The following is a 16,810-nucleotide window of genomic DNA, read 5'->3' as shown; positions in this document are numbered from 1 at the left end:
ATAGTATACTGTAATTCATATATTTGTCGTAATGGTACGGTCTAAATCCATGCTCGCGGAGGACGGTTTTGTTTACGGATGTGACCTCAGAAGTGTACTTGCAGTTCAAACCGCTGCCTGATGAGGGCAGCATTGTGAACCAAAGCACGACTTGCTACGTTTTATTTAAAGGCGAAGAAGACGGCTTGTTATGGCGGTCAATTTGACTCCTCGGTTTAGAAGGTTAAACAGTCAAACGAGAAGTTTTCGTGTAAATAGTCAGCATGGTAAGGTTTTACGTAGATATTTCATTTTATAAATGTGTTACCTATTTTTTAATACCACTAGGATCTCACAGACGATCCATGTTAAAGTAACAGTTTCAAATGAACTTGTAAACTTGTAATAAACATCTGAGCAACAGGACAGCACTCATAAATAGATGTAATTAAATAGCATTAAAAAATCATTAAAATTTAATAATTGTTTCGAATTTTTTTAAATCTTTGTAAAACCTAAAATGTCAAATTTGCTACTTGTTTTTGATCTTCTGTAGATTGTTTACCCACTGGACAAAGTACCCCCCAACTTATATGTATTCTATACTGGCATCGTAGTTCTTAGATTCAGTCTAATTTAAGTATTTTTTCTGCTTTCCAATAGATTTCTCCAGGCCTTTTGGAGCCACCCAGCTGTGGCACAACATCATCAAGGCCCTGCAGACCCAGGTGGAGGTGCGCCGCTGTAGGAGGCACCTCCGTGTTCACGCCGACTGTTTCACGGGCTCGGACGCTGTAGATGCAGTTCTCAGTTATTTGATGCAGAACGTGGTGTTTTGCACAAGCGAAGTGTCCCGCCTCAAAGCCGCTCGACTCTGCCAGGCTCTGATGGAAGCCAAGGTGTTCGAGCCGGTGGGCACGAAGCTGTTTCGCAAGGACAAGGAGGTCACATTTGAGGATAACAGCGGCAGCCTTTACCGCTTCCTGGAACGCGAAGGAATGAAAGACATGAACGTGGACAGCATTGGCACAGAAAACATGCGGCCCGATAGTCTTCAGACTAAAAGAAAAAAAAGCTCCAGGTTGGTTTGAAATAATTCATTTGACCTTAATATTGTAAATGAGTCCTTGTGGCTCAATGAGACTAATCTGTATGAATAAAGGTTGAATGAATGAAATAAAATATATCGGTATGTTGATGCTTAAGTAATCTTACTTAATCAATGTTTATTTCTTCATAAATTCATGGAGCAAAATACAGCAAACATAGGTGGTGTATGAGTTATTCCTGATGATGATCATCATAGCTAAACATTTATACATAACTGCAGAGATCTAAATGTATTGAATAAATGCAACTGAGATGTGGCATTGAACAGTATTTTTTTTACACAAGGAAATACTAATAAATTCTCTGTAAACCATATTTATTTTTTTGTGAAGGACGAATGAAATAAGGACAATCTCCAATCCACTTGCTGTTGGATCATCAGACAGGAGGGTTGAACGGCTTCTGAGGACTATCAACCTGCAAACATCTTTTTTTCCTGCTCAGAGCACAGCGACCTCAGCCTCCAGCTTCCTGTCTAAAGCTGGTGAGAAACCAATCTTTCAGAAATCGTCGGTAGGTTTGAACTCTGTGCAGACATTATTGCAACATTTTTCTTCTTTCTGTTGCCTCATTTTTTTTAGTGGTGAATGAAGTTTGGAAGCAGCAGACTTTATTGCAGCTGCTGCAGATCATAGAGTTACCAGTTTTGGACTGCGTACTCACCTCTCCTGAAAGAGTTCACCCTCAATCCTGCAGAGGTTCTCTGGCCAACATTGACTTGGTTATCCCGAACACATGCCTGGAAAGAGAGCTACCTGATGCACTCAACCTACTCCAGTCAGTACCCTTTAAAACACTGAATCCTTTAGGTAGAATCTGATTTTGATAAAGTACGGAAGGAAATAAATCACAGGAGTTGAATTCTGTATGTTTGTCCATTTATGCTCCATCATGCAAGCATTAACAATAAAATTTCTTTTTTTTTTGTTCTATGTCACTGCTTTCCCTCCTCAGGTTAGATGGATGGCTGTCAGCAGCTGCAGACTGCTTGGAGCTGTTTCCAGACCAGTTGATTATGGTCGCAGGGGAGCAGCTCAGCCAACGGAATGGCAGTGACAATGCGGAGCAGATGGCTACCCAGAAGAGGCTTCTCTTTGACACTATTGGCAAATACTACAGTGGACAGGAAAGGTCTCCACTTATACCAGGACGCTACCTGGATGTGCATGTTGCATGTCTGAATTTACTGGGTAAAGCTTGGTGGATTAAACTGTCCTTCATAGTTGATGACAAAACATTAACATCAGATATCTTGTTTTTTTGTTTGTTTTTTAGAAAAAGGGAAAACGCAGGATGTCATTCGAGCATCTCAGCTCTGTTTGCGGCTGCTGGAGACGAGTATGAGAGATGAATTGCGGAGACTGCTGGCCTTCATGGCCTCAGCAGCTCGGTCAGACACCTGCCGACTCCAAAAGCAGGTAGAATGTATTCCTCACTCTGTTTCAGCTTTTTGTACGTTCATAAAAATCGAAACAAAAGTGGGAAACATTTCCCTTTATTTTATTCATAAATGTAAAAAGAAACTGGACAAAACTCACTCTTAAAGTTGGACCAGTTGTTATGGTAAAATGACATTTCAATGTGTTTTTCTTTCAGACTGATAATAGGACCTTGGTCTGTCGCACATTTCAGAGAGCTCTCATTCAGAATCCTGAGCTCACTCGATCACAGAGTGAAACGCTGGTACTCTTCCTCATGGACAATTACATTGAGCTCTTCAAGGTGCACTTCTGTCATTACTGCACACTTTAGATGTAAAATGAACCTGCTTTACTGTTTTAACCGTTTCTTTTTTTCTCTTTTTGCCATGATGATAGACTCCTACAACTCTTGTTGAAGCTGTGAGAAAAACATTGAGGACTCTGCAGCAGGGAAAAGACCCAGACTCTGTTGCTTGTAAGTTAAAAACAACTTGGATAATAGTTGCACTCCATTTTACACCAAATAGCCCAAATTCACACATAATAATTCAGTAAGTGTTCTTATGTCTTTAATAATGTTTCTAAACATCTGAACTGATCCCAGGTTAAATTCAGTTTAATTTACAAAAGCTCTTTAAAACAGTCCAGCTTTTCGCAGTGGTTCCCAACCCTGGTCCTTGAGGAACACCTGCATATTTTAGTTGTTTCTCTGCTCCAACACACCTGATTCTGTGGTTTAATTACTTCCTTATGTTCGGCAGAAGCCTGGTAATCACCTTTCATTCAAATCAGACATGATGGAGCAGAGGAACAACTAAAACATGCAGGATGGTGTTCCTCAGGGACCAGGGTTGGGAACCACTGAACCATTGTATGACTGCGTGAAGTGTTTTACCCACTTGGAGGCACTGTTACTCCAAATTCATACAAGATTAAAATCTAATTCGCTTTTTTTGTGTGTGTTGATCCACCAGAGTTTAAATCAAATCAATTATTTTCCTTCTGTGTTGCAGCCTTCACCTTCTGCCAGCAGGTGACCCTACAGGAGTACGAAGATCAGCGAGATGCTGCCACCTTGGAGAGCCTCCGCCTGCTCCTTCGTGACATTTCATCCAACAAAAACATGCCTGTCAAACAGAGGAGGAAGCTACTTAAAGAGTTTGAAAAACATCACCCTGTCGTGTTCCTTCAGCATTTTTCCAGCACATTCTAGAACCGGTACTGGCTTTGCTAAATTGTTTCAAATTCAGTGAACAGCTCCAGAGAGAGAGAGGAAAGTATCTAGCAATAATTTAAATACCTTCACACAACTAATGTTTAGTATACAGAATAGGAATGAAAAAAAAAATACTAATTTTATTTGTAAATTTGGACCTAGCAGCTATAGATACATTTTAGATAGGAATTTGGAGCTAAAAATGTAAAAAATATATATAGTTTGCACTAGTGAAATAATTTTTGCCACAAATGATCAAATTCCCTTCGGGTTTGATTTAAAAATCCTGTTATTCAAAATTAAAAGCTTATTTTTGGTACAAAATCTATATGTATAATCAATATTTTCCTTTAAAATGGAAATGCTATATTTGGATTGTTTTATTTCATAATTATTATAGTTCATTTTTATTAATACACTGATGAGGTGTTATTATTCCTGTGTATCAAGTGAGGAATAACAGTTTATTTAGCTGATTTATTTTGGTGCCATTCTGCGTTCTAGGAAAAAAACACTGGTTAAAAACTTAAACACTGAAGTTTGTTGTATAAATCACATCTTTTGGAAGATTTATCCAATAGATTCATAAGAAGTGAAGTGGTACATTAGAGTGTTTGGTTGACCACAGCTCAGGACATGGTATTTAAATGTTTTCAATGCATTTTGTGCCAGTAAATTAAAATATTTTAAATGTACTTGAAATGTAGACTTTGTGACTTGAATGAAAACCTAACAAGTGTTATGTCTTGGTGTTTTTTTTAGGCTACAAATTGAATTTGTGTTGCGACAAACGCAACACCACATTTAGACTTGTTTGTTTTTATGAAGTTTTTATGTTATACTGTACACAAATAATTTGTTATCTATTCAAGTATCTGCAACTTTTGTTGATTGCAAACACTAAAATCGGGTTAAATGCACTTTATGATGCTGAAATGCAAATAAAAGTTCTGTCAAACAAATACTTTAAGTTTTTGACATGCATTTTTTGTTTATTATCATTATTAGTTATACATAGACCAACATGAACCTCTCATAAAATGCAGCTATGTGTTGTCACTGTATGTTTCTATACAATGACATTTGTGCTCTGCGTTTGACATGAGATGCACCCAGGTGAAGCAGGGGGCAGCTATGTAAGTGCCTGGGGAGCAGTTGGGTGTCTTGCTCAAGGACACCATGACGTGAGCATGGTGGGAAGTTGAACCTGCAACTTTCTGGTCCCCAAGTCATTTGAATTTCCCAAGAATTAGCAGCTTCCTGCACATATTTATAAATTACACCCCCAAAAAGCTTTTCTTCAGTAAGCTATTTGAACAGGAGTTTCGTTTTTTGACAAAAAAATAAAAAAATAAATCTGTGACATCAGCATAAATAATTAAAACTTACAGTAGTGCATTGCATCTCCTTCAGGCAACACCTGTATGTAATATGATAATATGCAGTATATAATCTGTAATATGAAAATAATGGTAATATGACAACACCAATTTATTCAGGAAGCTATGACGTAGACGCACCTGATGCGTGAAACCCGGAAGTGGTGTTCCTTGTCTCACTAGCATGCTAAGCTAACTGAATTCGCTGTTATTGGAAAACATGGGGGCTGAGTTTCACAGCCTTTACTGACAGCAGTGGTGCCGACGGTGAATTAATAACAAGGCTGAAAACTGAGAGTATTTCTTTGTGTTAAGGTAAGTAGCTGTAAGTTTCTGAAGTGACAGCTTTAAGTTAAATTAATCGGTCTGGGTTTAACGTCGCTGTTTGTTTGCGCATTGCTGGCTAGTTAGCCGGAGTGGTTGACTGTCATCGTCTGTTTTTCTAATTAAAAACAACCCTCCATTCTACAGTCATGTCAGCTGCCTGAATATATCACCACTTAAATGAAGGTTTGAAAGAGCATAAGTAATCAAACACAGCATTGGGCCATAATAATAGATCGGACGAAACAAGATGGTTAACTTTGCTAACAAGGTGTTTCACCATAAGATGAATATGGTTTGTTCTCACAATACCTGGTCTAGCTAAATCAAGTTCATAGACCTAAATAAAAATAACACTGCTTTTTGGTAAGCAGTGTTTGTGGAACTGATGGTAACAGTGTCGTGTATTTATTAAATGAGGCTTCTTGCTTGTTTTTCTTCATGGTTAGGGACATAATAAATAATTTGATAAAGGTTCATGCAAGTTTCTGTAGAAAGTTTTGTTTCTGAAAATCTACATGAATAGCAAAGTAAAACAGCATTGCTTGTTAGACTTGTCTTTTACTTTAAAATCAAAGAACCAAAGAGACAGCTCAAAGAGAAATAAGTGTTTCGTTACCAGCAGCTCTGTTCTTTTGTCTGACTTAAATCACTGAAGTGTTTTTAAAGAGAGTCTTATTGTGCTGTGGGTGAGTCATGTTATATTCCCAGGGCCATTTTTCCACAATTGGTAATTTATTTTTTTCCAAGCAGAACACTAGTGGGCACTTTGATGTGCAAATTTTTATGCAGGTGCACTAGAGTGCATGTCAGATTGTGATGGGGCTTTCGATGTGCCGAGGGAGAGACTCCAGCTCTCTCGCTGAGTGATTGCAAAAACTAGTGCGTTTCCTCTTTTTGTCTGACTGTGCTTTATTTAAACTGCTTATCTGTCCTTGGTGGTCATCATCAGTGTCTTGCCTCAGCTGTCAGGTCCCGCCTAACCATGGAGTCCATGTTAAACAAGCTAAAAAGCACTGTGACTAAAGTGACAGCAGACGTCACCAGCGCTGTTATGGGTAACCCAGTGACAAGGGAGTTTGAAGTTGGGCGACATATTGCAAGTGGAGGGCCTGGGCTGTGCTGGAGGATCTACAACGGCAGCAAAAAGTCCACCAAACAGGTGCGTGTCTTCTCTGCCTTCTCGCCATGCAAGATTTTGTTTGATTTGAGTACCCAGCTTGTGCTGTGAAAGAGGTTACAGTGCACACGACTAATCTCAGCATCCTGTTGTTTGTCTGCATCTCGTTAGGAGGTGGCAGTGTTTGTGTTTGATAAGAAGATGGTGGACAAATACCAGAAGTTCGAGAAGGACCAGATTATCGATTCGCTGAAAAGAGGAGTGCAGCAGCTGACCAGACTGCGTCATCCTCGTCTCCTGACCGTGCAGCATCCTCTGGAAGAGTCCCGGTGATTTAACACGCTTTTATCAAGGGACGAAAATGAGTCGGAGCCCAAAGAGAGGGTTTCCACAAGTGAAGAAAATGTTCTATAACGGATATTCTTTTCATTTTTGTTTAAACATTCAGTGCACCGTTTTATTTATTTTTTTTCACTAATACTATTTCTTCTGTTCACGCAGTTTTTTTTTTTTTTAAAAAAGGTCATTATTGTAAAAGTTAGGAAATGTCTGTTTTTTCTACCCTCAGAGACTGCTTGGCATTTTGCACGGAGCCAGTGTTTGCTAGTCTGTCCAATGTGATGGGTCAATGGGACAACCTGCCCAGTCCTGTGCCTAATGACATCAAAGAGTACAAACTTTATGATGTGGAAACCAAATATGGCTTGTTACAGGTGTGAGCACACACACACACACACACACACACACACACACACACACACACACACTTGATTTTGGTTGAGCTACTGGAAAGGTCCGATCTTCTGATTGATTACTGTTGTAAATATCTGTTTGCTCTTTAAAATGTCATCTTATTTAAAAAAAAAAAAAAAAAGCACAATTATCTGTGCAAAGGTCAAAACTAGAATAGCTTTTCTTTTCAGTCCAGTCAGCAAATTTCAAACAATTCACACTTTAATGTCATATAAAAAATAAGAAATCTGCGTAAATGTGTATTTTTCTCATTTCTTCAAAAATGGATCTTTTCAGTCTGAAACTAACTGTGCACTTATAGTTTACAGCTTGTAGTATCTTTTACTTTTTAACTTTTATTTGACCAGGCAAGACATTAAGAACAGTCTTAATTACAGTGTCAGCCTGGTTTATTTGGTTGCAGACTAGTTGTTTAGCAGGTTTAAGGAATTTGCCGTCTTTATTTGTAGAGACTCGATAAGCTTTAAAATGGTTTTCTTTTGGAAACCATTTTTACAATGTTGTCCAGCAGGCTGGAGTTAGATATTATTTTCTCTAGTCCTCTTTTTATTTATTTTTTGGCTTATCAAACTTGTGATTCTTTGTGTTCCTCATGTAAGCCTTGTAAATCAGTGATGGTTATACCAGTTTGATGGTGCAGGATCATGTTGGGCAGGTTGAGCCAACGCCTGTTGCCCAATTGAATTCAAAGCATCTCCAAAATAGATTTGTCAAACTCGGTCACACTCACAGATAATGTTGGGTTGTCTTAGCTTATTGCTTTGATATAAAATGTTTTATTGCATCTGATCCTGATGGATCGCGTTTAGTTTGTCAACAATATATTTTTGGATCTGTTTCTTCCAAAGTCTTCTGACGTTTCTCTGTCTCCTCAGATCTCTGAGGGTTTGTCTTTCCTCCACAGCGGGGTGAAAATGGTCCACGGCAACTTGTGTCTAGAGAATATCATCCTCAACAAGAGTGGAGCCTGGAAGATCATGGGCTTTGACTTCAGCATCTCCTCTAACAACCCGTCAGATGCTGAGGTACCGTACTTTTTGCTGTATAAGTCACACCTTTTTTGCAAAATTAGCATGACCTGTGACTTATACAGTGAAGCGACTTATTATTTTATTATTTTCATATTTATAACCTGATTTTTGGCTGAGCTCTGACAATATCATTCATTCTGACATGGAAAATATTGAACACTACCATGTTCAGCCTCTAGAGGATGCTCGACCTGTATGGCAAGCCAAGTGTCTCATTAATAGGTAAAAGTGGCTATTAATGAGACACTTGGCTTGCCATAGTGAGCCACCTTCGTCTCGCTGCAGAACTCCAGGAGCAAACGTCAAATCAGCTGCATTTCGCTGCGCCGCCCAGGTAAAATGCGGCTTAAAGTGCATTTATTAAGGAAAAGTTAGACTGAGAGACACTTTTTACTATAATTTCAAGCAAACAAATAATTGTTTTAAGTGTTAATCTTGTTAAATTTTTGTTAAAGTCTTCCCATGCACGCTCCAACCATTTGGCAGCCAATCGATTGTTGGCACAACACCGACCCACATTTCCAGGTTGTCAGCGGTGACGCATAATAAATGCGACTTATACTACATTATGGATTTTTCCACTTTATTAGACATATTTGGACTGATAATAATAATAATAATAATGTCATCACAATGTCAGCACTGTATGTTTCCATACAATGGCGAAATTAGTCTCTGCATTTAACCCATCCACCACCAGGTGATGCGACTTATATGGCGGAAAGTACGGTATTTGTGGAGTCTTTGACTAGGCAGGCAATGATTTAATGTGTATTTTAACATCATCAGACACCTTCAACATTTTAGTTTTCTCTCCTTCCTTGTAGCCCAAGTACACGTGTAAAGAATGGGAACCTAACCTTCCTCCTCTGTGCCTCCCTAACCCTGAGTACCTGGCTCCTGAGTACATACTGTCCGTCAGCTGCGACTCTGCCTCCGACATGTACTCACTCGGTGTGGTCATGCACGCTGTATTCAATGAAGGCAAACCTGTTTTCCAAGTCAACAAACATGACATTTTTAAGAGTTTCAGCAGGCAGCTGGACCAGGTGAGTGATGGGACAGACATTTAATATTTTATTATACAGCAGGACCAAAACTTTGTGTGTTCTTATACAATATGTGCTTTTAAAATTCTTCGTGTGTGTTTGTTTCTTTAAATTTGATCGACTTGTAGTTGACCAACATAAGCCCAGCTCTGCTGAACAAGATCCCCGAAGAAGTGCGGGAGCATGTCAAGATGCTTCTCAGTGTCTCATCAAACGTCCGACCCGACGCCGACCAAATGACGAAGGTTTATTGTCATTACTTGTTTGAGGATGTGGCGGCGGTGGTGGTGGTGGTGGTGGTGTGGGGGGGGGGGGGTATCCTGTGTCTTTTTGTTGTTTTTGTCTGAGGGATTACAAAACGTGCTTTTGTTTGGACTTCAGATTCCATTTTTTGATGACGTCGGTGCAGTCACCCTGCAGTACTTCGACACCCTCTTCCAAAGGGACAACTTACAGAAATCCCAGTTCTACAAAGGTCTCCCCAAAGTGCTGCCCAAGCTACCAAAGGTAAAAAAAAAATTATCTACCTCATGAAACTTTCATAACAGGTTAGAGTCAAACTCTTTAATGATCCCTCAACTCCTTCTTATTATTCCTCTCAGAGAGTCGTGGTGTATCGCATCTTGCCGGCGTTGACCTCTGAGTTCGTCAACCCAGACATGGTTCCCTTCGTGCTGCCCAACGTGCTGCTGATAGCCGAGGACTGCACCAAGGAGGAGTACATCCGCCTCATCCTGCCTGACCTCACGCCTGTTTTCAAACAGCAGGAGCCAATCCAGGTAGAAACACCACTTGTATGGAGCGCTACACTTCTGCACGCCTGCCTGTTTTGCTATGAGAACAGTTTTGAGATGATTATAACCTGACTAAAGAGCATGTTGGTTTGGGTTCACTTTAAGTTTTTTCTTTCTATTTTCTTTCCATGCCTCTTCAGGCTAGTAATATGGTAAGTGGTCTATGTGGGGAATTGTCTCCAGGCACATCAGCTAGCATTGTGTGTTGTGTTGTCATGGCACTAACATCTACACTAACCTCACTGAAGCCTCTGCTTACTTCTGTTGAAGTCAGGCTTGTGTTTAGTTTTGTTTTTCTTTTTCGACTTTTTAATTTTCTTTCTAACTTTGTGTCTGTGCGTTGCAGATCCTGCTGATTTTTCTGCAAAAGATGGACCTCCTTCTAACAAAGACGCCGGCAGACGACATCAAGAACAGCGTGCTTCCCATGGTCTACAGAGCCCTCGAGGCCCCCTCAGTACAGATACAGGTACAGATAAAAGCTAACGATGGCAAAGACAACCCCAGAAGATGTTTCCTGTTTCATCATCATATCACTTTAAATGAATTTAATTTTCGAGTATTGAATATTCTGAAATTAGATGCTAGTTTTAAAACCATTTGTGTATATTTTTAGTACTGTACTTTTCGTGTTACAAGTCACATCTGTCCAAATATGCCTAATAAAGTGGGGGGAAAAAACATAAATAAGTTGCTTCGCCGTATAAGTCGCAACTGTTACGCATCACCAATGGCGGCCGCGGGAGAGTGCACGGGAGGACTTTAACAAGAATTTAACAAGATAAAAACAATTATTTGTTTGCTCAAAATTATAACAAAGGTTTGTCTCAGTAACTTTTCCTTAATAAATGCACTTTTATGGTCAAATCCGCTGCATTTTGCCTGGGTGGTACAGGGAAATGCAGCTGATTTGGCGTTTGCTCCAGGAGTTCTGGAGCAAGATGAAGGTGGCTTGCCATATTAGTCGAGGGCCCTCTAGTGGCTAAAAATGGTAGTGTTCCATATTTTCCATGTCAGAATGAATGACATTGTCAGATCTCAGCCAATAATTGGATTATAAATATGGGGGGGGGGACGGGACTTATATTAGTCACTTCGGTGTATAAGTCACAAGGCTTCCAAATTTATGCAAAAAGGTGCGACTTATACGGCGAGAAAAAAAACTTGAAATTATATATTTTTTTTTACCTCTGGGTACGCTCAGTTCTGGTGTTCTTGTGAGAAACTCGATGCTCTCTGCATTGTTAAAGCTGTCACATGCTGTAATATCTTCTCTGTGGGTGAGCAGGAGCTGTGCCTGAACATCATCCCGACGTTTGCCAACCTGATGGACTACCCGTCCATGAAGAACTCCCTCATCCCCCGAATCAAATCCGCCTGCCTACAGACCTCCTCACTCGCTGTGAGTCTTCCGTCAATCATCTGTTGCTCTCCAAACGCTTTCTACTTTCTACTCGCATAAAATGCAAAGAAAATGTCACATTTTTGAGCTGTCCTCTCTTTCCTTTAGGTGCGAGTGAACTCTCTGGTGTGTCTGGGAAAGATTTTGGAATATCTAGATAAGTGGTTTGTCATCGACGAGATCCTACCCTTCCTGCAGCAGATCCCCTCTAGAGAACCAGCAGTACTCATGGGCGTTTTAGGTGAACAAGTCAAAGCCACGTCGCTCCACTGGTCCCACGCAGATTAGTTTCCCTTTAAAACACTTGTTTCCTCCATGTTTTAGGGATCTATAAGTGCACTTTTAGCCACAAGAAGCTTGGGATCCCCAAAGAGCATCTTGCCACCAAGAGCTTGCCCCACCTTGTGTCTCTTAGTATAGACAACAACCTCAACCTTAATCAGGTGCGTCACTGTCCGGCCTCTAAAGGAAAAAAATAATTAATTTCTAACATGTTTAGTATGCCATATGTAAGTAGTGTTTAATGTAATTTCTGATGCGTTTCAGTTCAACTCTTTCATGCTGGTTATCCGTGACATGCTGAGTCGCATGGAGGCTGAACACAAGACCAAGCTGGAGCAGCTACACATCATGCAGGAGCAGCAGAGGTTTCCCTCCAAATTTAATGAACCGTTTGTTTTCATCTCTAATAGAAAAATCAACAAGCGGTTGATAACTTTCACCTCTCGTTTATAACAGGAGTCTAAACATCTCAAATCCAGCCAACCAATCGGATGAGACCAAGAGCCCGCCCAGCTCTGGAAACCAGGTTTCATTCTTATGTATTGTACTTACTGTATTTTGTTGGACTATAAGGCGCACCGCATTATGAGGCTCACTGTCGATTTTTGAGAAAATTAAAGGATTTTAAGTGCACCTTATAGTCTGAAAAATACAGTACTTTGAAATATTCCCAAAAAAGTGGTGAATGGTAGTAATTCATGTTTTTTTTGGTTTGCTGTCAGATTGATGAAATATTTGGCAGCACGAGTGTTAACGGGAAAGAAAATGGATCTGCTGCATCGACCTCCCAGCCTAACAGAGTATGCTCACTACATCACACTTTTGTGCAAAAAAAAAAAAAGTTACTTTCGGTGTGCCATACTGTCCTCTCTGCCTTGTCGTGACTCAGATGTCTCTGACTCTGGAGGAGAAACAAAGACTGGCTAAAGAGCAGGAACAAGCAGCCAAACTGAGGAGCCAGCAACCGTTGGCACCGCAGACCATCAAACCTGCAAGCACCAGCAGCTCACAGGTGAGGCCGGCAAATATCTCCCCAAAACACAGGTTTTCATGCCACGCTGCACTTTGGAGGGAGAAAAACTGACAGAAATAAAACAAAATGAGCAGTCACTTTTAGTGTTTTAATACCTTTTTAACTTAAAGTAACACGCAAATGAAATTGAATATATTTTTGATAGTGAAGGTTAGTTTTAGCTATTTCACTATCCAATTTTATGCAAATATGTGACTTAGTCAGTTCATTAACCTTCCAGCCACACAGTTTGGTTTTTCTCTGAAATCTACCAGAAAATTCAACATTTGAGCAACAACTCCAACACATCTGTGGCAAGTTTCCTACAAAAAGCTTAAAGTGCAATTTTACACACAGTGACTATTTATTTATTCTAATGCACGTGACTAAAGTAAGGCTTCTAAAATATGGCAAGTCATCCCACTAGCAATGAAGATTTAAACTCCTTCAATATAAACCTACTAAAAGGTGAATTAAATGAAGGTTTCTGCCTTTATTCTTTACTTTGTTCCTTGAACTGAAACGTGCTTTTGACACCATCAACCACAACGTTCTTGCTAAACTCATTTTAATTTCTGTGCTAGTGCCCTCTGCTGGATGAAATCATATCTGTCTGACAGAAAACAAGTAGTACAAATAGAAAACTCACGATCTACCTTTCTTACCTGCTCAGCTGGAGTCCCACAAGGCTCAATACTGGGACAAATCTTATTTAGCCTATATGTTAATGATTGTTAATGATACCAAATGTATGCACAACTGTAAAAATGCAATTATATGCGGATGATACTGTATTGTATGTTCATGGAAAAACAAAAAACGAAGCTGCTGCTGTACTTTCTAGCGCTATGATGCCGGTGTCTCACTGGTTCCAGAACTCTTGTCTATGTGTCTTGGCTGCCAGCAGATAATGAGCAACCATCTGTGTTAGTGTTGTGTTATATATGTGATGTTTGTATTATTCTCTGCTCTTTGTTTTCTGGGATGTTTCTTGTTCTTACCTGCCTTAGGACAAGGGATGAAAATTAGCTGTTTTGCTAACTTCAGCATGTTTACATTGATGCTTACCACTGACATGTTGATTAATATGCATTGTCCTAATTTAAATAAATGAAATGAAATTACCAGACATTTACTCACAAATACTTTACAAACTGGCCTCGTTTTTAAGTTCACTTTAATAAGATGGAAAAAGCAGCTTTACTTGTGTTTTGCGGCTCTGGATACATTTAATTTAGTAGACGGAGCAGAAATAGCTCCTTGACTGTAAAAGTTGCGGTTCTCTGATCTAATCCGTCGCGGCGTATCGTTTCTTTATCTTGCAGACGAAGGACTTGACCAGCAGCCTGCACAACAACATGGCGTCTCTGAATAGTCTGTCGTTGGTCAACTCAGCACGACCGCCCCCAGTGCAGGGCGCTACCATGTCTGCCTTCCCTGCCTCTAACCCCCTCGTTGGCTCCATGCGTCCCCCAGTTTCAAATGGCTTCAATTCACCGTTGGGCTTCCAGACTGGAGGGATGGGGCCTGCAGGTCCTGGCTTCTACGGCGGAATGGCCTCCACCACCAGCGCCCCAAACTTTGGAGCCCTCATGCAGAACCAAGCACCCCCAGGGCAAACAAGTAAACCCACTGACATGTCAGCCCTGGACAGTCTGTTTACAGCCAGCAAGCCCAAAGTGGCTCTCAACCAAATGGGTCCTAATGCCCCCGGAGCCAACACTCCTTGGCTGAGTCCGTTCGGTTCAGCCCAGAATGCTCAGACTCAGATGCAGGGTGTGACGGGGGGAATGGGAGGGATGTCCAGTGGGTTTGGGATGCAAGCGAACCCTTTTTTCAGCCCGCAGAACTTTGCTCAACCAGCTGCTGCCCCGACAATGAACCCGAGCGGAGTCAAACAAAGTGCATCTGTGAACAATGATCTCAAAGACTTGTTTGGCTGAAAGACCAGGAGCTTTGAATTCTAGTCATTTTTAAGGGTCACGATGTTTGTATTTTTAATCTCGCTTGGATTTAATCTGATTTGTGCTCACATTCTGCTGGAAAATGAACCTGCACCAGATTTCCATTCCTACCAGACCAGAAGGACAAATGGTTAAAGTGGAGGGGGGCGGGGTTTCCTACTGTTTTGTACTTGACGTTCTTGGGGCATCAAAATGAGTCGGGCTAAGATTTAATGACGTTTATTTAGAAAGGTTCCGTCTTTGAGTGTTTTTCTGTCGCATCGTAAAAGACTTCACATCTGCTCCCGTTCAGGCTTTTGTGATTTTTCGGGGATATTTTCGTATTCGCTGCGTGTCTAAAGCGATCAGATGTTTTGGCGAAGGAACAAAGATATCCATCAAGAGTGAGTCCAGTGGGAGGTAAAGCTGCAGCCGCTGATCTGCATCCAGGAGGAACACATCAAGCACGAGTAGAAAATTTAAGTTTCAATCTGGCAACAAACAAACAAAAGCAGCTTCTTTATAGTTCGTCTCCATGGTAACCCATCCTGTGCGACATAAGTAATGTTCACTGCTTGATTGTGCCTTACAAGGTGTACACCTGTAAAGCTAAACTTCACTCATTTACTTTTATCCTTTGCAGATCACTTATTTTGTTACTTCATTCACAAAATACTCCCACTTTAAAAAAAAAAAAAAAAAGGATTATTCTTGTGTCAAGCGACCAATCACATTTTATTTCCTGTCTGATTCGATGCTGTACATGAGGCCTTCAGGGTCTAATATCACTTTTATGAAATAAAGACTTATCTCTATATTTCTACTCGGGCACTTTTCAGCTGAGGACCCCATGCTGGTGACGGACACTCGTATGACGTGTAAATATAGTTATTTAAAAAAAAAGAGGGCCTTGGCTTTTATGTTTTTGTGATACTGGGTAAGAGGCCTTAGATGAGTCGAGTGCAATAATCCCCATTTATTTACCGGTAATTTTTTTTTTTTGGGTGGCTGAAACTAAACAATCATTCCAACTCTTGTGTTTTAGAGGAGAATTGCACGTTTTATGCAGTTTCTGCTGTATTTTTTTTATTTTTTATTACTCGTATAAAATAAATCTCACCAAAACAAGGTTTAACACAGCCACGGTGTTCCACTCGTTCAACTGTTTCTCCACTTTTATCATCATAAATGAGCGTGAGTGGATGTTTTTACACCACTAACTGAATATAGTGGTCAAAATGTGTCGCATATTGTAGCAGAAGCCCAAAGCAGATCTCTTCAAATGATTCTACAGGAATCGTTTGTCATCTACGTGTTGAGGTGTGACATTTGTATCTGAGCTGGTTTGATGATCTGTACATATACAAAACAAAAATACACAATCTAATCCTACTGGATGGTCGTTCTGTGTGCTCTTCTTGTATTACCGTGTTGAATTTAACGAAGGAGAACGAGGCCCCGTGATGGAACATTTATTGGTGTTGCAAAGTTCATACTTCTAAATACCGTATTTTCCGGAGTATAAGTCGCATTGGTCAAAAAAAGCATCATGAAGAGGAAACAAAAACATAAACAAGTCTCATTTATTATGCGTCACCGCTGACTTGTTGTGTTTATCTAATGGTCAAAACAGCTTCATTTCGCCTGGGCGGTGCGGTGTCCGTTCATTAAGGCTGGAGCCGCTGGCTCACTAGTGTGTCCCTTTACGACGGAGCATTAGGGCCACGCAGGGCTTAATTTGTAAACTGATTGATGCTGGAACACAAATAGCGGGCGGTTTCGGGTCTTTTATTTGTAATAAGAGATGCCATTTCCTACATTTGTAAACATTTGATTAAATTGATTAAAAACAAGTCTCTCTTGTAAATGAGTCCTCGAGGCTCAATGAGACAAACAACCGTAGGAATAAAGGTTGAATTGAAATGACTGTTTTAGAGCGCAAGAAGAAAAGCCTGTGAATAGAGCAGCTCCGATTCTGTCAGGCGTCCCCCCCCC

The 16,810-nt window shown here is 40.4% G+C and overlaps 2 protein-coding genes across 2 annotated transcripts; both read left to right on the top strand.

The window, feature by feature from the left end:
* The first annotated feature begins 190 nt into the window (after window positions 1-190).
* On the top strand, window positions 191-3,766 carry depdc4 (DEP domain containing 4). The gene is made up of 9 exons (XM_037695704.1): window positions 191-266; window positions 643-1,060; window positions 1,422-1,573; window positions 1,671-1,866; window positions 2,044-2,279; window positions 2,365-2,507; window positions 2,686-2,811; window positions 2,907-2,985; window positions 3,524-3,766. Exons 1-9 carry the CDS (start codon window positions 191-193, stop codon window positions 3,721-3,723), a joined length of 1,626 nt encoding a protein of 541 aa, XP_037551632.1. The 3' UTR covers window positions 3,724-3,766.
* Window positions 3,767-6,412: 2,646 nt separating this feature from the next.
* Window positions 6,413-15,832, top strand: scyl2 (SCY1 like pseudokinase 2). Its single transcript, XM_037696002.1, has 17 exons — window positions 6,413-6,591; window positions 6,721-6,878; window positions 7,118-7,262; window positions 8,178-8,327; window positions 9,161-9,382; window positions 9,511-9,627; window positions 9,764-9,889; window positions 9,985-10,161; window positions 10,523-10,645; window positions 11,465-11,578; window positions 11,687-11,819; window positions 11,903-12,021; window positions 12,125-12,225; window positions 12,317-12,386; window positions 12,583-12,660; window positions 12,750-12,872; window positions 14,198-15,832. Exons 1-17 carry the CDS (start codon window positions 6,415-6,417, stop codon window positions 14,813-14,815), a joined length of 2,751 nt encoding a protein of 916 aa, XP_037551930.1. The 5' UTR covers window positions 6,413-6,414; the 3' UTR covers window positions 14,816-15,832.
* Window positions 15,833-16,810: the final 978 nt, after the last annotated feature.

Source organism: Nematolebias whitei, chromosome 22 (assembly GCF_014905685.2).
Source record: "Nematolebias whitei isolate Nwh7 chromosome 22, NemWhi1, whole genome shotgun sequence".
Taxonomy (NCBI): domain Eukaryota; kingdom Metazoa; phylum Chordata; class Actinopteri; order Cyprinodontiformes; family Rivulidae; genus Nematolebias; species Nematolebias whitei.
Note: the sequence above shows the minus strand (reverse complement) of the source record. Positions and strands in the feature narration are given on the sequence as shown.

Coding starts and splice junctions, on each gene's coding strand:
- scyl2 (XM_037696002.1), top strand. CDS start 6,415: ATGGAGTCCATGTTAAACAAGCTAAAAAGCACTGTGACTAAAGTGACA. Junction 9,628..9,763: donor ACGCCGACCAAATGACGAAG/GTTTATTGTCAT, acceptor TTTGGACTTCAG/ATTCCATTTTTTGATGACGT. Junction 12,226..12,316: donor ATCATGCAGGAGCAGCAGAG/GTTTCCCTCCAA, acceptor CGTTTATAACAG/GAGTCTAAACATCTCAAATC.
- depdc4 (XM_037695704.1), top strand. CDS start 191: ATGGCGGTCAATTTGACTCCTCGGTTTAGAAGGTTAAACAGTCAAACG. Junction 1,574..1,670: donor CAGCTTCCTGTCTAAAGCTG/GTGAGAAACCAA, acceptor CATTTTTTTTAG/TGGTGAATGAAGTTTGGAAG. Junction 2,812..2,906: donor ATTACATTGAGCTCTTCAAG/GTGCACTTCTGT, acceptor CCATGATGATAG/ACTCCTACAACTCTTGTTGA.